The sequence below is a fragment of the Meleagris gallopavo genome, chromosome 1 (genome assembly GCF_000146605.3).
Source record: "Meleagris gallopavo isolate NT-WF06-2002-E0010 breed Aviagen turkey brand Nicholas breeding stock chromosome 1, Turkey_5.1, whole genome shotgun sequence".
In the NCBI taxonomy this organism is placed as follows: domain Eukaryota; kingdom Metazoa; phylum Chordata; class Aves; order Galliformes; family Phasianidae; genus Meleagris; species Meleagris gallopavo.
The window spans coordinates 62,886,116-62,910,590 of NC_015011.2; the positions used below are offsets into that span (position 1 = coordinate 62,886,116).

A 24,475-nucleotide genomic window follows, 5' to 3' on the forward strand; every position below is an offset into this window, starting at 1 on the left:
GAAGATTACAGATCAACAACATTCAACTGGACATTTCCTGATAAATAATCACATGATAAACCATCACCTCCTTGAATACAGTAATTGCTGAAGCTGTTTAATACAACAAGCATGATTTAGATGCGTGAACAAAAGTAAGGCATCACTGAGCAGGAAACAGGGAAACTGACTACATGCAGTGCACAACCTAGTCAAGAGTTCATGTTACTGCCAAGACCAAGATGAGTAATACTACCTTAGTTAACATTTGCTAGATGGATTATGACAACATTCAGTCCACAGTAGACCACAACTTAAAAATATTATGTAAATTTAATATATCCAAACATGCCACTTAAAGTGGTATCTGGCAGAAAGTACGTGCCTTAGGAAAAATGTCTGAAAAGATCAAAATCAGAACAAGACTCTAGAAGACAAAGAGAAGTCTACTCAAATGTGCTTGCATCAATTCACTTCCTACATTCTCTTCTGAACCCCAAACCCCCAAAGTCATCAGCAAATATCACACATGGGTTCATGCCAGTTTTCCAGTGAGGGTACAAAGAAAGGAAATGGAGAGATTCTCAATGAACATGGGAGTAACAGCAACAGGTCTTCATTAAATTCCCTGTTACGCAACTGAAGTACCTGCATGTAGACTTGTCTTTCAGTCTGAATTGTGCCTCTGGCCTCCACATTAACCAATGTCCCCGAATCATTCTTCCTGGAAAACTCACATTCCACCTGCAGAGAAATCTGAGAGTTTTCTACATAGTTGGCCCAAATTCCCAAGTTGAATTGGAATGAGTTTCTATACTAAGTTTAAATGTTCAGGAGGAAAAATAATATGCTCAGAGTGGAAATCTGTTTCCTTTGCTTTTCTATTAAACTTAGTTTACACACTGTTTAAATTTATTTATGATAAAAAGGGAAAAAAATTTTAGTTTCCACTGGCAATTTTCCTTATTGTTTATTCTTAGGAGATTCTTCCCTAGCAGAAAACACTAGACAAAAATACTTAGATCACTCCAAAAATAATGCCTCCTATTTATTGCCATTAAAACTACAATAGCCACAATAACACTATTTGATGTAGCTGAGAATTTCCTCTAACACACTACTTTTCAACATAGTCACCACCATTACTTCTGCATTTTCATCAGCCGTGAACAGGAGCCTGCATGCCTGACTTGTCACTATCTATACCAGAGGACGTGACCCACTATCACTGTCACCACTGCTGAAGCACCATCCATCATCTCACTGTGCTCACATCCACTGTTTGGTCTCCAGAAACATTTAACAAGTGTCAACAAGCGTCAAAAGGTGCAACTTCTTTTGCATAGAGGAATTCAATGACATTCCTCTGCCTCATATGCACTTGCACATCAGACACAATTTTGTTACACTATCCCTCTGCTGCCATCAGTCACAAGACTACAAAATGTAACAGGATATTGGTGGGGTCTGCTGCCATCCCATCAATATCCACCTCTGACACTGTGGCACAAACTAATAAAACAAGGTATTTCATTCAGAGTAGTTCTTGTAAATGAACAAGGTATTTCATTCAGAGTAGTTCTTGTAAATGAAGCCTAAAGCACACAAAAAAAAAAAAAAAAAAGTTACTGTTTTGGCCTACTGAACCAAGTAAGATATTCCAAGATTTAATACTTCATTTGATGAACATTATAACTTGAAGTCTATAGCCCTGCAAACTGGATCCAGAAAACACCCAAGTAGAGAAAATGTAGGGAAAGCACGTAGTAGTTTGATGACATGTAAGATGTATGAAAATCTCACACATCATTAAGTTAACACAAAGGCAGCAAGAGGCCCCAGAATCACAGCATGGGAACTTCTGTGCCAAGAAAGACCAGTAACTGAATTGCCAAACCAGAGCAAATATTTACTATTTCTATAATCAGATGTGGCAGTAACTTAACTGCTAATTTAACATCAATGTACCTATTTTGGCTAAATGGTAAGGACATCACTAGAGCAGATGTCCCATCTCACTTGGTGGGTTGCAAGGAAGACGAGTCTTCAGAATCCTTCAAATAGGACACTCCCTGCTTGACAGCAGTTGCTTCTGCAACCTGCTGCTATTTCAGAGGAACAATACAAGATAGTTTATCAAGCTTTCTAATAACAATTAATCAACTACTTCAAGACAAAATTATGCAACTCCATAACAACAATCAGTAAGATTACAGATAAAGATACTTGACATAGAATGTTACTTTCCTATCAACTACTCTGCAGATTCAGGCAACAGCTACTAAAGAAAGTAGATGTGTTATGTTTCATGATGTCCACCATGCTGTAACCAAGGCATCCCAACACTTCCCTCCCATTATACACTCAGAGTCAGAAGGCAGCTATTCACACTAACAAAGAGACCTCTTAAGCTTTGAGTACAGAGCCCAGAAGAGCAGACATGGCTTGGTAACTGGACTTATTCAAGCCTTTACATGCCTCAGTATTAAATTTTAGCTTAAGCTGTGAGCAGCCCTGATTGTTTCAGAGGCTTGCTCTGCTTGTGGATGCCAGATTGTTTATGAAAGGAAGTGGCTCTCATTTGCGGAATCAGACTCTATAACCCACATAAGGTTACAAAGCAGGTATGTTTATTTCAGCACTGCACACACACTGGGTGCAAGGGGAATTGTTTCTCCGAACTTGCACACCCAGAAGGAGATGCGTTACATATTTAAGAGCCAAGCTTATAAATATTCAACAGATTTCCAAGAACTCATTTGCATATTTTTTTTTTCCAAGAAATCATTTACATATTGTTCCTCCCCCTGGCACATGCCTCCTCTGGTGGTCGTTGGATGAAGGCTCGATGTCTTCCTCCCCACCTGGTGGTCGTTCTTGGATGAAGTCAGTAGTCCCCATTGCTATGTCCTTCTGACCTTTGTCCCAGTTTAGAGCACTTCCCCTATCCTGCATGCCCCTATAAAACTCCTTATCATACTTGTTCCCCTTTCCACTGTTCTCTCATTGGCCCTTTTTCTGCTGACTGGAGAAAACTTCCCTTTTGGGGTTGTGATTGCATTTCCTTGAGCTAAACTAAGCGATGCTATTAACCTTTTAAGTCCTGCATCCCCTAGCCCACTACCTCAGCTCTTCCATTTCCTTTGTTACTTTGATTACAGGAAGTAATAAATAAATTAAACATGAAGAGAAAGTTACCCTGCCTATTTGTTTTAGAAATACTGAGCTCCATTTCAACGTAGCTGAAGACCAATGTTGTCATCCCAACAAAAAGGATTATCTCAAGTCTACCAGGACATTTTGTCTGTAACTGATAAGATTTCCACTAACATCCACATTAGAAGCTTTGAAGCTGTTTTGGAGTAGTAAGAACACCACACAGTCCCCCTGGAGGTAGGATGTGCCCAGGAGAAATTTGAGAGGTAGTCACATGTTATAGAAAAAGGAGTTTCAGAAACAAAACTCTTCTGAACTGCAGATGATAAATACATTACCTGCAGAGCATGTGTAAATAGCAATAATACGAATAATACCACTGACCACAAACGTGTTAAACAATGGAATAACTCTACAGAGATTTGAAGTTTCCAAGGGAAGCACTTGGTATAACTGCATGCACAACTGCATTCCCAGTAGGTGAAATTATGGGAAGGGAAAGAGGCTCAACCCAATGACTGATCACAGAAGTCAGTAATGATGTCTTCCCTCCCATTTCTCCTCTTTCCCTGCACAGCTTCACTGCATAGCTGTAATCCTCATAAGTAGCTTGCCCACTCTTCCAGAGACCATAAACTTTCCTTTTGTTCTTGAGTTCCAGCCAAAGGTCTCTGTTCAGCTAGCTTGGCCTCCTTGTCCGTCGGCTTGTCTTCCATGACATGGGGATGGTCAGGTCCTGCACCTTTAGAGCAATTTCCTTAAAATATTCCCAGCCTTCCTGGGCTCCCATGTTCTCCAAAACTACCTCCCAAGGGACCCTCTCAACTATGGTCCTAAAGAGGTTGAAGTCTGCCCTCCAGAAGTCCAAGGTGGCAGTTCTGCTGACTCCCCTCTGTGGTTCAACAAGGATAGAGAAATCTAGCATCTCATGATCACTTCGCCCCAGACGGCCTCCAAACATTGTGCGCCATATCACTGAAACCAACTCCATTAAATACCCTCACTCGAGGCAGGTGATACCTCTCCTGCTGCTCATTGCTTGAGCATATCACGCTCTCAGTCTTCCCAGTGTGTTTGCTAAAATATTTCTCCATATACAATTTATCACCCACCTGTTGTTCTTTCATCTTTCAATGGGGAACAAGAAAACAATGCATATTAGGCCCACCTGTTGTTTCCCATTTTTCAAGGGGAACAGGACAATGCACACTGGGTCCACGTGCACTTCCCCATTTGTCAAAGGGGAACAGCAGAACAATGCATGCCAGACTTTCCCTCCCTATCACCTTAGCCAGTCTCAATTCCTTCCCACCTGGGCTAGGTGTTCTGACAACCAAACTACTTGGCAAACTCACTCTACCAATTTGTAGAATCAAACTCTCTAACCCACGTAAGGTTATAAGAACAGGTACATCTTCATTCAGCGTTGTGCCACACGCCAGGTGCAAGGGGGATCACTCCTCCTAACTTGCACACCACAGAGTGGGATCTCAATACATTTATAAGCCAAGCCATACATATTCAGCAGTATTTCCCAAGACCCACTGACATATTCATTACTTTTCTGGGAATTCATTTACATACTGTCCCCCTCCCCAGTGCATGCGCAGTAGCTTCCATTGGATGAACGCTCGACATCTTCCTCCCCATCTGGTGGTCGTTCTTGGATGAAGTCAGACTCTTCCTCGCCATGTCCTTTCGACCTTTGTCCCAGTTCTGAGCTCTTCTCCCACCCTGCATGCCTCAGCAATTTCTTATTCTGTTTACCCTCCCTTCTCCATTGTTTTCTCAATGGCCCCTTTCTGCTGACTTGAGAAGGCTCCCTTTTGAGAATGTGCTTGGGCTAGCAAAAGTTAAACTAAGCAAGTCCTTCTGAGTTAGCAAAAGGTTAAACTAAGCGATGCTTTTTGAGAATTCCTTTTGAGTTAGCAAAACCAAATGGTGTTATGGACCCCTTACATCTCGTATTCTTCAGCTTACTATCTCAATTTCCCCCTTTTCATTACAACTTAGCAAATTCTTTCACTAAATTGCCCCATTTTGGAAAAGGGAGGACTTAAAGTATCTTCCACTTTCCACTTTTTGCCTTAGTTCATGCTTTTTCCATTCTTCGTAACTATTTCCCAGTCCAGATGTTTTGTAGAGCCATAGTACGCACCTCGTTGCAATGCACGTCAACGCAAGCAGAAAGATAACAGTAATACCAATGTATGGGGCTGCTGAATCACGGCCTGAACCTCTGATTAATCACCTGAGGTGAGCAATGAGTCAGCCACGGGAGCACAGGTGAAGGCAATTCACCTGTGCTGCGGGAAGGGGTGGAGCCTGGCTACAGTACTCTTGTTTGCTAGACCCATTTAAGAGCTGACTGCTGTGGGGAAGGATCTATCTGGAGATCTGCTCCACTGGAGTTATTTTGTGAGCCCAGGATAGGGTGAATGTCCTTTTTTTCTTACTCTAGCATAATAATTACATCAGTCAAACTCCTGGATATACTATATCATCTGTATATTCATTGATTGTACAACCAGATACAAAAAGCTTCTTGAGCTAAGCAAAGTTAGGTAACCAACTAGTAAGTGTTTCTCGTATCCCCTTAAGTCCCTCCATAACTGGGTTAGTCTCAATTTGTATTTTCTGTATGTTATCTTTTATTTTTGTGAGTTTCCTATGTATTGATTCTGAGTGGTCAGAAAGATTAAAGCAACACATCCCATTAAGATCCTCACAACCGTGCCCCCTCATTTAATTTGTCCAGGTCCCTTACCTCAATTCCTTTAACCTGTATACTATCAGGAGAAGATAAAGATATTCTTGCTCAGACTAACAAAAGATCTTTGGAGGTATAAACAAGTTAAAGATTGTAACTATTCATGCCAGACATGCCCTCTTGACATGATCACGAGATGTCTAGCTTGTACACCTGGCATAGGTGTCAGCAGATGCTATAAAGACCATTGGCAAGCCCCGCAAAAACTGAGGTGGCTTGGTGGAGGCGAGTGGCAAGGAACCATAGGTTCATGTACAGCAGCCTGCCAAATGACAGAAGAACCCATCAACTGTACATGGAACCTGCTTTACATTCCCCTGACTGGGAGCAGACAGAGGAGACGACCTGCGCAGAAGGAGGTGAGCACCAACATCAAGCTGCATCTCGCGCAGGACTGGTTCCACAGCAAGCTGGAGGCAAGGTGCAGTGGGCAGCGCATTGCTGAGCGGCTGCCAACGGAGTACTGGGCCGAGATGGAGGCCCCTGATGGCTCCTTTCTTGTCAGGGAAAGCAAGACTTACGCTGGGGACTATGTTCTATCCTTCTGGCACAGTGAGAAGGTGTGGCATTGCTGCACTGGTGACAGGACGCTAACAGCCACAAGTTCTTTTTGACTGACACCCAAGTATTTGACAGCCTGTATGACCTCATCGCCTACTATTGGGAGACGCCGCTGAGGTATAATGGACTTGACATAAGGCTGACTGAGCCGGTGCCTTGGTCCAACACTCACACCAACACAGACTGGGTGCCATGGGATGGCACCAGAGGGACAAGCCCAGCTCCAGTGTCGTCTACTTCAGGGCAGGAGGGAAGATCCAACACTACCAAATGTGGCAAGAGAGTCACATTTAATAAGGCACTTAACCAAATGCACATTGTTCAAGTTTTAAATAACAATAAAACTTTTTGTTCTGTACTAACAACAGAGTCCGTGTCTAATTGCCACAGTTAAACCTTCCTCTTATTTCTCTTCCTCAACCTCTACGAGGCCCTTCGGACAGGATTTCAAAAGGGCATAGAGGGACTTTACCAGTATTCCATAGTTGTAGGCAGCACCACTTCGTCATCCCTAGGAAAGTCTGGAGCACCTTCCAGAGACTTCTCATTGATTCCTAGGGTTAAGGATCCAGAAGTGATTCCATAACACAAATGGGTTACTTGTGGCTGTGCCACTTGGGCTTTCTGTGGAGAAACTCGATAGCCTTTAAGTCTAAGAAAGTTTAGTAAGCTAATTGTTCATGTTATGCATTACCTCCTTTGTTTTGGTAGCTTTCAGGTCATCTATGTCTTCGAATTTGGGGGGTAACTGTTTAATCTGAACCAGCTGAGCTACTCCTAAGACCAGGATAAGGGCTCTCAAGGTATCCCATATTATACCTTACCAATGGGTTATTTACACTTTTAACCCTTCTTGATTTTGATACTGGCTCCAAATAATTCTCACTATGCCTGGTGGAAGTTTGAGCTCTCCCATCTCCACCCAGCCACCAGAAGCCTTTACCCAAATGACACCTACTCATTATATTACTTCCATTATGATATTCATGCCCACCAATGAGAGTGTTATTACTTTCTTAATAAAGGCCACTGTTAAGTAGAGAGATGTAAGGTTCATCCAAATAGAAGGGAGAAGAGTGACAATCACACGTTTAACAATAACAAATAAATAAATATAACATAAAACATAGTAATATTACAACCAAAATACAAAGTGTAACAGCACACAACATCAACTTGCCAGAGACATCACCCTGAAATAAAGCAAATTAGTAACCATTTCATCTTTTCTTTATGAGTTTAAATTTTGACGGTGCACTTTCCTTGACAGACCAAGTAGTTCCTCAGCATCTTGGAATAACCTAACAATACTTAAATTACTCCACGTGCCTCACTAATTCTACAAGGGAATGCCTCTGGCTTCTGTAGAAAAAATAGCAGTTAGTGCCAACATACAGGGATACCCCCTTTTCTTGGGAGTTCCGAGAAATCAATTTGCCATTGTTGCCTTTCCTTCGAAATCATTAATTAGATTCCTATCCTTTCTAGAATATTTTACAGGTTTTGACTCAGGTTTAAAGATTTTAAGTTTACAGTCTGGAATTAAAGACTTCTTTAACTACCTGTCCTGCCACCTTACCCATCATCTTATTTCCAGTTTCCTGTACAGTGCTACCTTTCTGATATCCTTTACAATGCGTAATAGCCACACTCCTTGGTAGGTTTACATCATGCTGTTTTCCTTGTGTGTGCAATCCTTGCTCTTTTCAGATGGTACTATGATGTGTAGCACCCCCAATACATAATTAGCATCTGTCCATATAATTAAGGCTTTTGTCCAGGCTGTTATTTCAGCCCTTTGAGGGAAAGTCCCCTCAAGTAACTGCTTATTTCTACATCATCCTGCTCTACCGGGATGACCTGGGATTTCAGGAACCTTTGGAGTGAGAGCCAATGTCCCCCTCTTTTACTTCCAATACAGCAGACACCAAATGAGATATTAAAACTGTTATTCTTTGGCCTAGCAAAACTTGAGTACTAGTGCAGCCACTGCCCTCAAGCACTCCGGGCATCCTTACTCACTTCATCAAGCTGTTTGGAGAAGTGTACCACTGCCCAAGGTTCTGGGCAAGGACTCTCCGGGCCATTCCTTGCTTTTTATGTGAGCATTTCTGGTAGCTCCAAAGCAGAGGGCCTTCATGAGTTCTTATTTCAGGTTGGGAACGCCAACGTTGCCTCCCCATTTCATATAATATTTTGGCTTTACCAACAGTCCATAGCTGTGTATCCACAGTCGGCACCATCCTGTCATTCCTGGGAACGTACGGAGTTCCTTGGCAGTTTGTGACTCAGGGTATTGGCAGATGGCTTCTTTCCTGACAGTCCTTAAGGTTTGAAGTCCAGCTCTAATCTCATATCCCAAATATGTCTTTCTGTTGAGAAACTTGATAATCATTTAAACAAGAAGTTCAGCAAACTCACAGTCCATTGCACACAGTCTTCTGTTTCTGTGACATCCACATACTGCAGTAAGGTTCCACTCTGGGATGGAGGAACCTAAGTCTCAGGTTCACGAGTTGACCAACTCTCAAAAACCATTGAGCTGTTCTCACAACCCTGGATAACACTATTCAGATTAACTGAGTCTTTTCTCCCCATACTGGGGTTTTTCTATTCAAAGGCAAATAACCTTGGGCTTCCTTTGGCCAAACCAGGCAGAAAAGGCATCCTTCAAGAACAGAAGGTAAACACCACTTACTAATTCCGTAAGTAGTTTATGGTTTTTTCACCACTTAGTGTATTCATTCAACTATTCTATTACTTGCCCTCAAATCTTGTTCTTTCCATTTTTACTTTTTTTTTTCCCCAGCAGGTTTGGAGTACTGTATTTGGATTCATATTCAATTAGTAATCCAAACTCCAAAAATTAGCTATTATTTCTTTTATCCTTCTACAGTCACATATCTTCAAAGGGCACTGCTTTACCCTGACTGGGCTAACTCTTGTTTTTAACTTAACTTCTGTTTAGGGCTGCATTTTTGGGTCTGCCAGGTATCCCTGATACCTACACTCCTAAGCGTATCTTGTTCAAGATTTCTGTAACTTCTGGGGCTATAACCTTGTTTTTCCCTGTTTGTGTTAAAGGCAGACTTAAAAATCTCAATCAGTTAATACTATTTGATCCTTAGCTCCAGTTTTATTTAATTTCTTGTCAGAGTAACCTGGCATGTACAAGAATTTATGCATTCCTACTTGTTTTCTCAGTCTATATTTAATTAATCCCAAAAAGTAAGCCTTTTCTGATTGGGCATTAGCTCCTACTACTGTTATAAAATCATCTACGGGTGGTAAGAGGCACCCGTATCCACCAAAAGATAAACTTCTTTATCCTGCTCCCCTAGCTGTAATTTTACCAGTGGATCTGCTAGGGTAAACTTCCCAAATTCCCATCCTTCATCTTTGCAACCAGACACTGCTCCCTTTTTCACAGTACTTTACACATTACTTTCATTCCAGTGGGGCAGAGCCCTCCCTGGGCTCCTCCATCTACAGCTCTCTCTCTCACACCAAGTTCTCCTCACAGGGGGAACGGTGCAGGGGGTTGCTCTCATGCCAGCACAGATAAACTCACTTTCTCTTTAGCCCTTTTTCCTTTGTACATTATTCCACTATTCGTATCCTCAGTTACTCTTCCATATACCCTCAATTCTAACTCTGTATACCATTAACAATTACACTTTCTTATACCATCAAAACAGTATGTTCCATTCCTTTCAAAATCCACAAATCAAACCGTACCGTTCTTCAACTTCCACAAACACCCAGCACTTGGTCTCGCATGATAGGGTACTCAATTATAAAACTGGTCCCATTATTCCATTTACGTTCCTAGTTTCTTATTTAATACGCCCCCCTGGCCCTCCTGCAACATCCTTCCAATGTGCCAATATATACTCCAGAGGTGTCCTTTTAGGTATTTCTTTCCCTTGTGACCCTCCCATATTGCTATTTTGTTGTTTTATTAGTTTACGAACATTTCCACAAATTACTCCTTCTATCCTAAAGTTTCCCGAAAACAATCCCCAGAACTCATTCCATCACTCTTGTCCACACTCCGGGCATGGGTAACACCAATACCCTTGATATATCTCTTTACAAGCTAACCAGAGTATAACATAAACTGGACAGCATACATTTGTTCTGTGAAATACATACCTTTCTTTCAGTCCGTTACTGTAATTTATGACATATAGGTTCCCATATTCATCCCACTCCAAAAAGTTCATTTGCATTTTCACTAAAAACATTCAGATTCCCTTTTTCCCAATTTATCAAAAATAATACATACAACAGACAAAACGATTAACAGCTTTCTCTTTCGCTCCATAGCTTAGCTACGTCTCAATCACACCACATTCACTCCGACACTTAGATTTGCTAACTCAGGTAATGTCTTAGTTCAGATGTCTAAAAGGATATCCCAAATATATCAATGACAGTTATTCAAACACACAGTACTGGACATTTGCAGCAGATGGTAACAACAGCGCAGATTACTATTCCTACTACCGCAGCTACAATGATGTAGGTTATCATTTGACAGGTGTCAGCACTATACCTCACTAACCCAGGGTGGGACTCTAACCCACAATCCCTGGAATCAGATATAGTGCTACAAGATGCCTGTCCCCGGTAATTACCGTCCCGTCCTGTACCGCTGGACTAGTCCAATCTCAAGATAAAACCCTCCCACGTGGGACTTCCCCACACATCTTATGGAGTCCCTTGCTCCTGCGTATGCCTTATGGAGCCTTCCCTTTAAATGTACCTGGTCCGCTTCCAGATGGTCCTTGTCTGTCCCCATAGTGATCGGATGAGAAGGGGGAGTCCTTCCAACAATTCACAGGGCACGCCAAAGGCGTCCCCCTCCTCAACTGGCCCTGCAGCCAAACACAGATTGTCCCATCTGGGGTGCCAAATTGATTTGCGGAATCAAACTCTCTAACCCAAGTAAGGTTATAAGAACAGGTACATCTTCATTTCAGCATTGCGCCACGCGCCGGGTGCAAGGGGGACCACTCCTCCTAACTTGCAGGCCAGAGAGTGGGATCTCAATACATTTATAAGCCAAGCCATACATATTCAGCAGTATTTCCCAAGACCCACTGACATATTCATTACTTTTCTGGGAATTCATTTACGTACTGTCCCCCTCCCCAGTGCATGCGCAGTAGCTTCCACTGGATGAAGGCTCGACGTCTTCCTCCCCATCTGGTGGTCGTTCCGGGATGAAGTCAGACATCTTCCTTGCCATGTCCTTCCGACCTTCGTCCCAGTTCTAAGCTCTTCTCCTACCCTGCATGCCTCAGCAATTTCTTATCCTGTTTATCTTCCCTTTCCATTGTTTTCTTAGGGGCCCCTTTCTACTGACTTGAGAAGGCTCCCTTTTGAGAATGTGCTTGGGCCAGCAAAAGGTTAAACTAAGCAATAAATTCCTATAAGCAATAAATTCCTCTTGAGTTAGCAAAAGGTTAAACTAAGCGATGCAATTTGCAAATTCCTTTTGAGTTAGCAAAACCTAGCAATGTTATGGACCCCTTACATCTTGTATTCTTCAGCTTACTATCTCAGCATAACACTGACATTCTGGAGCCACTTGGCTATTTTAAGTTTTTTTCTGTAAGTAATTCTTTAATCTCATAACTCCAGCAGAAAGAAATTTGGTTCTGCTTTGGTAAGACATTTTCCTGTTCTGCTGCCCATTCCTGGATACATCTCAACACGGGATGTTATTCCGTTGTTTCACTTTCCATGTATCATGTAGTGAAGCAGTAAGGCAGCGTAATCAAACCATTTGCAATATCTGCAAGTTCTGACTCATTATAAAGAGCTTTTTCTAAGTGTAAGAAACATTCAATTTCTCATCAGCAATGACAAGAAAGCAGCAAAAGTTGTTCTTTACTGCAGTAATGGGCATACACCTCCTTATGGCAAGGGAGACGTGCGCCATATCACTGAAACCAACTCCATTAAATACCCTCACTCGAGGCAGGTGATACCTCTCCTGCTGCTCATTGCTTGAGCATATCACGCTCTCAGTCTTCCCAGTGTGTTTGCTAAAATATTTTTGCATATACAATTTATCACCCACCTGTTGTTCTTTCATCTTTCAATGGGGAACAAGAGAACAATGCATATTAGGCCCACCTGTTGTTTCCCATTTTTCAAGGGGAACAGCAGGACAATGCACACTGGGTCCACATGCACTTCCCCATTTGTCAAAGGGGAACAGCAGAACAATGCATGCCAGACTTTCCCTCCCTATCATCTTAGCCAGTCTCAATTCCTTCCCACCTAGGCTAGGTGTTCTGACAACCAAACTACTTGGCAAACTCATTCTACCATGTACTAAGCTATGCTTCAATGATGTGTTGTCAACAAGAAACCTTGCAGCCATTTTGTAAGAAAGTTTAGCAAAAATCTATACCTTAGTGTTTAGAATTTCTAGTTCAAAAACACAGTCTACTTCTCACATAACTGGAACTCTCCTGGACAGAGTTCAGCACAAGATCCAAGAACTGAAAGGACAAAGTTAATCTGCAGTACCACCTTCATGCCCCCATTTATGTTTCTAGACTTACAGCAGCCATTCTCAGTCAAAGCATTTACCAGAAATTCAGTACTTGCTTGACATACAGTATCAGAGCAAGATTAGAGCAGCTTGGCAGTACTGTACTTGTGGTACAAGACTGTCTGAGTCTGTTAGGAACCACTGTTTAAAATCAACAGGAGATCAACAGCAACACTTTGTGGACAGTTTTACATTTGAAAGCATTCCTTTGGAAGTGGACAGAAACTGCTTGCTTTTGAATGGGAAGGTCCAAGAACATTTTCTGGCTGAAGACTAAGCCTCAGAGCAAGTATTTTCAGCTTGATACAAGAAGTTAGATGATACCATTTTACACCTTGAAGGCAAGATGCAAGCTAGAGCCACCTCTCATCTATGCTGATTTAAATTTGTAAAGCTTGGAAGTCAGGAACAAAAAACTCCTGCTGAGAGCTGGGAAGCCAGAAACTCACTCCAACCCCTCTAGACTATAAGTAAAGAGAATACATCTTCCACCTTCATTTGTCACTATCATCAACTGATCATCACACCTCGGAGGACCCACCACTGCCAAGACAGCCTGAATCAGCCACATTTAGTCACGTGCGTCTGTCTAGCTGTAAATACGTGACCAAAAGAGCACACGTACATTGTCATTTTTCCTCATATTCTAGCTATATTTCAGATGTTATAGCAGCCTCCACATACAGGAAGGTTCTTGCAACAAAGATTCACAGCAGTTATACAGAAGGTAATTTGCTAGATGTTACCAACCTTTTCAGATGGACAGTTAATCACACAGTAGTTACAATAGCTTGAAGTACATTAAGACCAGACACTCGTCGCTGCAGATTACCATCCCACCGTACCCAGCAGTTTATTTTTATCTCATCTTCTATTGGCTTTATTGTCCTAATCCTACGTGCCACTACAGACACCTATTACAAAACCAGTTATTGAATGGGCTTATTAGTTCCACTCCTATGAAGCACGTTATAATGCTACTACATGATGGAAAGTACAGCAATAATAGGGTGGCAAATCCTACGCTGCAACAATTCAGGACAAGCCCAAATGCAACAGCTGTGGATGCAAGAGCAAAGGAAAAAAAGCTGCTCACCTCTGGAAGACCACATGTAGGCAGGGATCTCCAGAGAGATACCCTTGACTCCTCTGCCAATCCTTAAATGAGGTCTGGGAAGGGACAGATCCTGGCTCCACCCCTTCCGGTCACTAAGATGCACTGCATGCACCTGAGCTCCCCTGGGTTGACCCTGCCTTTCCACGAGGTGCTCAATCACTGGTTCAGGCCATAACTCAGCATTTCCGCTACACACACACACACAGAATCAGATTCTTCCTTCCAGTCTCCCTTTTCAATATTTAGTGCTATCTCCTCCATCCATCAGGACTTGTAATCTGACTTTATTCAGTATTATCTGACATTACTTCTGAGTCAATTTGTTAGCATTTCCCTATCCCTTAAGAAAACAACAACCACCACCAAGATGACATTTCTCAGCAGCAGCTGAAGTTATCCTTTTCAAGTCACTTGTCAGAGCTATCCTCTTCAAATGATATCGTTAGCCTAGACCACATTGCAGGTGTTTTTAAAGTGATACTGTTAGTGATCACCATCTCCAGCAGCTCTGGGGATATCTCAAGCTGTGAGGGTAGGGGCCCAGCCTGGAGCCCCCAGATGTCTCTGTCAGCAAATACAGCTGCTGCCTTCCTGTTTGCAGGTTTCCCAGAGACACATAAGCAACACTGACACAGCTCCCTACAAAAACAGCCACAAAATGCTGAAGGCAGCATCTGTATATTGAATTTATATAAAACCTAAGGAAGAAAAGCCTGTCCTCCGCTTTGATTAGGCAGGTCTGAATGTCACCAGAAGAAAAATCATCCCCACTCTCCAGACTCACAGGCATTCTGCATTCACAGAATGTTCTGCTCACAAAGAAGTACAGTTGCTTCTGAAATGTTCTTGGTGATACCAGGAAAAGTATTCACAGATAAGCAATAGTCATTCACAGAAAGAAGAATGGAACTCACCCAACTAACTGGTGAAGGAGCTCTCCGGCTACGTAGCACTCCTTCTCATGGAACAACCTAGGCCCAACAGATGTTTTCCTTTCAGTGGCTGGCCCTTGTATGAGCCCAGGATCCAGGGCTCCACCCTGAATCCACCCCTTCTGGTCTCGTGGGGAGAAATATAAAGGCTCTCCACTGTCTCTCAGAGACAAGATATCAAGCAAGCCTATTAGAGCAAGAAATTTTCTTGACATTGTGCACATGCTAGGGATAGAGAGCGAGAGTTAAGAAAAGTTTTCTAAGAAGACAGGACAGGCTGGGCTCAGACAGACATCCTGACCAGACAGGGTTTGCACTTGACTGGCCCTCTTTATGCCCCATTGCATTAAAGGATGATGTAATTTGGCAGAAAATAAACCCCCTTGTGTCCCTACTTAACAGGCGGGCTGGAGGCAGTTGAGTGATGCCCAATCCAGCACTAGAAGTCTGGTTACATATGAGCTATCACAATAATGGATTCACAAATAGCACTCTGCACCATTTGTCCAGCGGCACCAAAAAGGGCTCTTCATAACCAACCATAACCAATTCGGCTGCACCCAATGAGAACTCTCACAGCTAAATTAGTGAACAGTGCAGTTAATTAAAGCAAGAGATTGCAGGCCTTTTTAGATTGTCAGTGACAACTGACAAAAAAAACTTTGCAGTGATACTACAAAGCATGTGAGATTAACCATGAACATAAGTAATACGGCCTGGCCACAAGCGCATCTGGTAATAAAAACAGCTCTATAGAGATCTTTAAGTTCCCCAGGAAAGCGCTCAGTATGACCAAGTATGCAAATCTTACCCATTATGCATTTCTATGGGGAAAAAATAAAAGGCTCAACCCATCTATTGCTCCCAGAATTCGTCCGTGCTTAATATCTAATTGTTTCTTCCCTGACATACCCCCCTCTTAAGCCATTTTTATACTATTTCCTATTATACAGGTGGACCTGTATAGAATCACAGAATGGCGTGAACTGGAAAGGACATCAAGGATCATCAGGCTCCAGCCCCCCTGCCACAGGAAGGGTTGTCAACAGCTAGATCAAGTACTAGATCAAGATTCCCAAGGTCTCATCCAACTTGGCACCTCCAGAATGGGGCACCCACAACCTCTCTGGACAACCTGTTCTAGCACCTCACCACTCACTCACCAAAAAACTTCCCCCCAACATCTATTCTAAATCTTCCCTCCTTTAATTTAAAACCATTCCCCCTTGTCATATCACTATCTACCAGTGTAAAAAATTGATTTCCCTCCTGTCCATAATCTCCCTTTAAATAGCGGAAGACCGTAATGAGGCCTCCCTGCAGCCTTCTCTTGTTCAAACTGAACCAGCTCCTTCAACCTTTTTTCACAAGAGAGGTGCTTCAGCCCTCTGATCATCTTCATGGCCCTAATGTGACCTTGAGGGACTCCAGTAATACATACCTTTGTTACAAATTGTTTTTAAATTATCTAACTTTGCTTTTAAAGGTATAGACTAAAAAATTCAGAGCGTGAACTCACCTTGGAGTCAAGCTTTCAGAAAGGTGTGTTTTTGCGTTACAAAGAAGTTACAATGAGCAAAGTTCACCCAAATGATGGCATTTTGTCAAAGAATGACAGACTGTTGGCTCAGGGTAGCAAACGCATAGCTTATCAGTTCTGTAGTACCATCAAGTTCCTATCCTGGCAGTGGTACCACAGAGCCTGGTCACAGTATCTTCATTCTGCTCTACCCTTCACGCTGTTTCTCTTCAAGTCAGCAAATCAAACTTCCCTTATGCTGCCAACACCTGATAGTGCTTAGGGAAATTCTGTGGAATGGATTTCTTGCATACCAGCCACATTCCGCTTTTGTACTTTTCCTTAATGTAAGAACAATGCTGTACCTTTAATATAAATTTAATTTCCAAGTCACCTCTAGCAATTATTCTGCAGCCCCTTCTACCTATCCTTCTCACTGGTCCTCCCCAGTTCCTGCACACCCCTTATCAAATGGCAAAGATCCACCACCATCTTCTTCCTTCCATAACCAGAGCTCTCAGGTCTGCATTCTTATACATGGAGAAACCTGGTTCTGCCAGCAGTTTTCTGGGAGCTGATCTGTTCTCCTTACACTTGCCCATCAGGACTGTGTCTACATTTTGTTTACTGCTTCCCCGTTTCCTTTCTATTCCCACTTGACAAGGTCCCTGATCAGATAATCCCGTTGAAATAAACATTCTTACATTCCTGTACTCTTACCAATTAGTGCTGCAAGAAGGTTTGCTCCTCCATATTGTCTCCACCACTCCCCATCAAGGTTTGCATCTGTGTGTTTTATTTATTTCTTCCCTTATTCTTCCTCCTTTTCTTTTGCAATGGAACGGTCCTTTAAGAAACAGATGCTACAGAATCAGAGCTCGTAACACTGCCCCAATAGTCATGGGAATTACAGTCAGTCAGAAGGGAAGCAAGAAATAGACCACTCTTCTCACCAAGAACAAGATAACAGATAAATGCCATACCACACAGCAACAGAAAAGTTAGATACAGCACAATAGGATTTTGTCCTAACAAGCTATTTTGCCAATAGATGGGGTCAGCACAAAGGACACAGACACCAAGTTAAAGAAGTGTGTTTATCTTCACTCACGTTTAAATCAATAAAATAATAAGTGAAATAATACAGCAAGAGTAAAACAAAACAAGGTAATGCACCTAATCATTACTACATAAGATTAACTGTAGTGATTAAGAAAGATAAATTATCGACTGCCCTAATATTTTACCATCATCCAGACCCGCAATCACTGGGGAGCCCCGGTTGCAGGGAGGATTTGGAGAACCTTTCCCAGCAACTGGGAGGTCCTATGCAGTGCCTCCACTCATAGGTGAGGTCTCTAAAGTCACTGTAAGGGGGTCCAGCTTTTATATAGTTGAATAACTATTCTTACATAATTTCAAATGCAGAAATATGGGATTTCATTCTCCTTTTGGATTCCATCCAAAGCCTGGCCGGCCTCAAGGAGGAACCAAGGGAGTTTCCCTATCGATTTGGGTTTTAACCACATATTTCTCACGGCCTTGCAACATGTCTCTAAATAAAGATCCACCATCAGTTACTGTTACACAACAAGCATTACAACAGATCTTTATAAACTGACATCAAAATATATATTCACGTTAAAACAGAAAAACAGATAAATATTGCATTGCATGTGTGATATAGTGTTTGGTTTCAAGGTTCATCTAGAGGTCAGCTTTGGTTCAGGGCCTATTGTTCAGGCCTTAGTACCTCAGAAGCATCTAAAATGAGCTCAATGGGATTATTCTCAAAGAAAAAGAATTTTCTGCAAGCACCATGGACTGCAGGCATTTGGAACAGGCATGGTTCAAAAGGAGTTTTAAAATTCTAGCTCTCCACAATACCAAGCAACACACAAACACAGCCGAAGAGGTCACTGCCGAAAACAGACCCAAACCCAACCGCTTATTGTTTACAATCCTCAGGGGAAAAGTCATCTTCACTCCTGACTAGTAGCAGTAAGTGTGAAAAAGCAATTTTTAATACAAAATCAGAAGATTTGTAGGAAAAGGCATTAGTAAAAGGGATCAGATTCACCGGATCAATACGCATTTCCTAATAGTCTATTCAAAAACCTACAAGTAAAAGATTTTCTAACGGTAGTATCAGACTTCTTACAATAGGAATATCCTTGCCTCACAGTACAGATTATGTTTATAACTGAAATGTATATTTACATCTACCATGCATCTATAGCTCATGCTTTTCTAGTTGTAATTCTTACTGTGATGAAAGAGGTCACCCAATGATAAAGCAGAATTGTGAGATGTTTTTTTTTTGCATGGGTAGAATAACACTTTTTAGAAAATGCCTACACCCCCACGGTACAGTTGCAGACTCCTACTTAGCATCTCACTTTATGACAGCAACCTTAAAATGTGCTTTGAACTCTGAAAGCTTTTCAACTTCCAAGGCACACCCAAAGAACAGCCTTGCGCCTCCAGTAGCTGTAGGCAACTCCATTTTGAAGTATTGCTACATTATTCAACATCTAACAACTGCTAAGTGGGGAAAAGTTTGTAATCTATGTATAGGATACATTAACCGAATTTCAGTCAAACACCACCAATCATTCAAAATCACATAACATGCTCTTCAGCATACCTGCACTTTACACAAGCTGTAAAGCATTTTAGAAGTTTGAAGATCGTAAGAATGATCACAAGAGATCTTGAATAAGGAGTAAGTATAACCACAACAATATCTTTCTTCTCTGCTACTCTGTAAAGCTTGCCATATGCTGCAATTTACACAACTGTCAACTATTCCACTCATTAAATGGTCTTTCTTGCAGTGCCCCCAACTAATAAACCTGCTGCCTTTTCAGTTGTTGTTTTACATTTCCATTGCTCTTTGCAGTTCTGAAACTCCTGATAACTTGTGTCTGCTTACGTATGCGAGTCCAAAATAATACACATCTGTAGCAGTGTCTATCAATCACATGAAGGAAAAAGCACAAACCCACTCCCTGTCAGCAGTAGGAAAGTACTGCAGTCCTTTGAAAAACAGTGAAAAACAGACAGTTCAAGTAGCCGTGGAATAATTGCTATAGCAACTTGAAATTAAGGTACAGCACTGCTCACAGAGGCACAGAAGCAGTTGGTATGCACGGAATCCATAAAACAGCAGAGAAGGTGGAGCAGAGTGACTACTCTGCAGTCAAGTTCTATGATCCATACCAGGTACCTCAGCAACCCTTAGTGTTGGTAGCAACATCAGGAGAACCTAACGTACTCACTCTTTGAGAAGCAACACCAGGATGGGAACCTGGTGGTACTAAGTACTGAAAAGCTGCATATTTGCTACCCTGAGCCAACAGTCCATCGTTCTTTGACAAAATACCATCCTTTAGGTGAACTTTGCTCAGCATACCCTCATTATCATACCAGAACACTGCCATCCAAAAAGCTACCTGCCTCCAAGCTACGATCACTCCTCACCAAGCCTATACCTTTAGAAGTAAAGTGATAGAATTGTTCACCATTCATAATCAAAGGTGTGTATCACTACAGTCCCTCAAGCTCCACCTGAAAAACAAGCAATAGTATAAAAATGGCTTAAGGTAAGGGGGATGTCACGGAGAGTACTACCACAGACAAGCTGGGGGAATACCTCTGACTTTCGAGATCAGTTGACGGACTGAGCTCCTCTTCCCCCACATAGGGACACCTACTGAGTAAGAGTCTCACCCTCAGTTATACAGAGTGCTTCTCCAGGAAACTCAGAAATCTCTATAGCATTGCTTTTATAAATGAAAGCGCTTGTGGCCAGGTTGTATTATTCCTTGGTTAACCTCAAAAGCTGCATAGACAGTGCACTTATCACCAGCAATCCAAAAGAATCTGTGCTCTGTCGCTTTAATAAGCTGCGCTGTTCACTAATCTAGTCATCACAGTCGTTGGTTTGGGCATGACCCAAACTCTTTCAGTGTGGCCATGGAAAGCCATTTGGACACAATGAGTGAAGCACATTTTTTCCTTGAGCTGCATAAAAAAAATTTATAGTATAGTTAATGTATATAAGTAACAAAGTATTTTAATATATATTTGAAGTTCTTTACAGAGAGAGTGGTGAGGTGCTGGAGCAGGCTGCCCAGAAAGGTTGTGGATGCTCCGTCCCTGGACGTGTTCCAGGTTGGATGGGGCCCTGGGCAGCCTGGTCTAGTATTAAATGGGGAGGTTGGTGGCCCTGCATGTGGCAGGGGGTTGGAGCTTCATGAGGCCCCTTCCAACCCTGACCATTCTGTGATTTTCTATTAAAACAAAAATAGGGCAACAAAAACATAAGTCCAGTGAGATAGTTGACCTTGGTTCTGTGAAACTAATACATTGATGCCTAGCTCAATGAAAGTGGCTGCAATTCTTACTGAGTTCTCAAGGTTCTCACAGATATTTTATTTTTTTTTTTGTTAATGAAATTTTACTTTTCCTGTGCTTCATCTTTGAAAACAGTTGTTCACAAATGCTGCCACAGAGCAATGACATGAATAAGGAGCGACTTATGTCGCTCACATGTAAAGAGAGGGATATTTCTTCCTGGTAAGACACATCTTGTAAAGAGACACGATCCAATTTTTATTTGAGTTGACCGTCAAATTGCAACTATACAGATTCCATTTGAAAATTAACAGGTAACAGATTGATGCCCACTGAAAATGGAGTCATAAACAGCTTTTGAATGTTGAACGTTACAAAGATTGTACTGCACAGGTATTCTGGATATTTCTACTTCAACGAACTTGTTAGCTTATTGAATTACCTCACAAAATAACACAAACATGTGCTTAATAATTAAATAAGAAAACTTTCGTGTTTGCTTAATAACAAAAGCCACACATCTCCACTTAAGAAGTAGACTGTGTTTTTGCACTAGAGTAATTCTAAACACTAAGGTATAGATTTTTGCTAAACTTTCTTACAAAATGGCTGCAAGGTTTCTTGTTGACAACACATCATTGAAGCATAGCTTAGTACATGGTAGAGTGAGTTTGCCAAGTAGTTTGGTTGTCAGAACACCTAGCCCAGGTGGGAAGGAATTGAGACTGGCTAAGGTGATAGGGAGGGAAAGTCTGGCATGCATTGTTCTGCTGTTCCCCTTTGACAAATGGGGAAGTGCACGTGGACCCAGTGTGCATTGTCCTCCTGTTCCCCTTGAAAAATGGGAAACAACAGGTGGGCCTAATATGCATTGTTTTCTTGTTCCCCATTGAAAGATGAAAGAACAACAGGTGGGTGATAAATTGTATATGGAAAAATATTTTAGCAAACACACTGGGAAGACTGAGAGTGTGATATGCTCAAGCAATGAGCAGCAGGAGAGGTATCACCTGCGTCGAGTGAGGGTATTTAATGGAGTTGGTTTCAGTGATATGGCACACGTCTCCCTTGCCATAAGGAGGTGTACGCCCATTACTGCAGTAAAGAACAACTTCTGCTGCTTTGCAAAGATCATTGCCTGATGAGAAATTGCTGATTCTGAGTGTTTCTTACATTCATAGGCACACAAACACATATGCTAGGATGAAATCTAATTGTTGGCAATCACCGCATTTCAGTCACCAAGTGGCACAAGGGAATGTAAGGTAAATACACGCTGGTTTCAATTTCACTGAGCACGTGTCACAGATTCAAGAGAAGAGCCCCACACCACGTCTTCCCCTCCACAGCACTCCATTATCACCTATGCAGCCCGCACTCAAACTACACACAGTCAGCTCATGACAAAATATTCCTGAAATCACATAATAATGTCAGAAGTTTACAACCTCATTACTAGTTATCTAGGACTGCATGCAGCCTGCACGTTACACATGCCTGCTCTACAGCTTTTCACAAACCCTCGTGGTCCGTCTTAACAATGCATGAGAAAATGAACACTGACAGGAATTAAGACATCTGAATAGCACCCATCTCTCCTTGGGCTTCTGCTCTCTACTCCTATTTTGCGACCTTTGACCTTCCCTCTCCATTCCTTTTAAAATAGGGGACAGAGAATATTAATCTCTCTTTTCTATTCACTTATTAACTATTCGTCATCAACAAAGAGAAGGATTCCACACCAAACCAACAGGTCAAGCAGATCAATTTTTGTACTGATTGAGACCAGGAGAGGCCACCATCAGCAAAACAGAGTTACACAACAACAAATGAAACTAAGCATGTTCCACACAGTCTATGGGACCACTTCCCATATTTGCAGCCAAAAGCAGGACCCAGGTAGTGGTTTGGTAGGCTGCAGCATGCAGTTCAGCTGGACACTCTACTGGAGGAGACTGAACTGGCACATTTGATTGCTTTTCCTCATGGAAAAGGTAAATATAAAAGCAATAGTTTAAATTTTAGAGACAAAAAATATTTCCCTACAAGAAGATGTTTGTAGAAACTATTAAAGGCAAAGAACTTACTGGCTTTTAAAAGCCACTGTTTGAAGGATTGCTTCTAACGGATAAGAATTATTTTATAAATCTACAAGCACTGCAGTTTAAGAGTGGTATGACGGGGAAATGGAGAGAACAGTGGAAAAGTGTCTGTGCATTAGGCGGTAAAACGAGCCAAAATAAAAGCCTCTCCAAAATCCTGGCAGATCAGTCAACTAGGGGATGCTCTAGCTACCATCAAGCAGGAAAGCAAAATACTTCATAATACTCTTGATATGAAGGTACACAGTGATGTTTTTCTGCCAAAGCATCAGTTCATATACTATCTTCTGAAAAGAAATATATGCATATATATATATAAATATATACTTCTAGGTTTGCTGTTCAAGTCTGAACATGCCAGCTGCAAAAAGTGCGTTCTGCCCTTTACTTTGAAGTATCATAACTTGCTTCAGTGAGCTGCATGAATACAGAGAATTGACAGCTCCAGATGAATAGCTTTAGGACCAACTTTGCACATTTTTAAGGCTTTGTTTTGTTACTCAGACGACTGCCTAACTGGCAGGAATATTGAGAGTAAAGAATTTGATTTTTTGAACAGTAACCTAAAAGTGATCATTAACATCACTTTGCTTTCTCTGCCAGAAATGACTATCCAAATGTTTTAACACTGGCTGGACAGCTCAAGAACATCAGGTGATAAGAGATAAAGAAGCATTTGTTACTCGCAGTCACTTTTATTCTTCCCACAGTTCTGAGATGCGAGAGCTAGAAAATATTTACCAGTAGGCGCCATGAGTTAGGTTTGTTTTCTTTTACTTTTCAGTTTTCCCAGGAGACTAGTCAAGAGCAGGGAAAAGCTCCTAGGAAGAGGCAGCTGCATAATTACTTCTAGGAAAAATGATTCTCAGCATTCCTATGGGCTTCAGAAACGCACGTTCTAGTTGATGCCTCCAGTTTTCACCAATATCTAGAGGCTTCCAGAAGCATACAGAGAAATCTCACAGAATTAGCACTGTAGGGATGTCAGCCTCTTCTCCACATTTCCACTTGCCTTTGCAGATGGAGTATGTTAGATGTTCCTGGTTGGAAGAGACCCACAAGACCATCAGATCCAACTCCTGGTTCCACACAGCATCACCCAAAATCCAAACCCTGTGTCTGAAAGTGATGTCCAAACACTCCTTGAGCTCCAGCACTGGGGGCCATGCCCACCGCCCTCTGGTGCAGACCCCGTCCCTAACCCCCCGCCGCCCCTCCCCGTACCTGCCTCCCGGGATAGCACAACTGCAGAGAAAGCCGCTAAACAAACTTCTGCCTGAGGCGATGACGGAGGAGAATCTTTCAAGAGGCAAACGGAAAAGCAAGCCTGTAGATTTCATTGTGCTCGCTCAGCCTCCGGCCAGACGCCGATCAATTCTAACCGACCTGCGAGCCGAGCGCTGAGCGCC

The 24,475-nt window shown here is 42.1% G+C and overlaps 1 protein-coding gene across 1 annotated transcript in view; it reads right to left on the bottom strand.

The window, feature by feature from the left end:
• Positions 1–24,449, bottom strand: part of RESF1 (retroelement silencing factor 1) — a 34,480-nt gene extending 10,031 nt beyond the window's left edge. Inside the window, exon 1 of the mRNA XM_031555118.1 lies at positions 24,291–24,449. Coding sequence (XP_031410978.1) covers positions 24,291–24,406 — 116 coding nt within the window. The 5' untranslated portion in view covers positions 24,407–24,449. The remainder of the gene's footprint in view (positions 1–24,290) is intronic.
• Between the last annotated feature and the right edge of the window lie 26 nt (positions 24,450–24,475).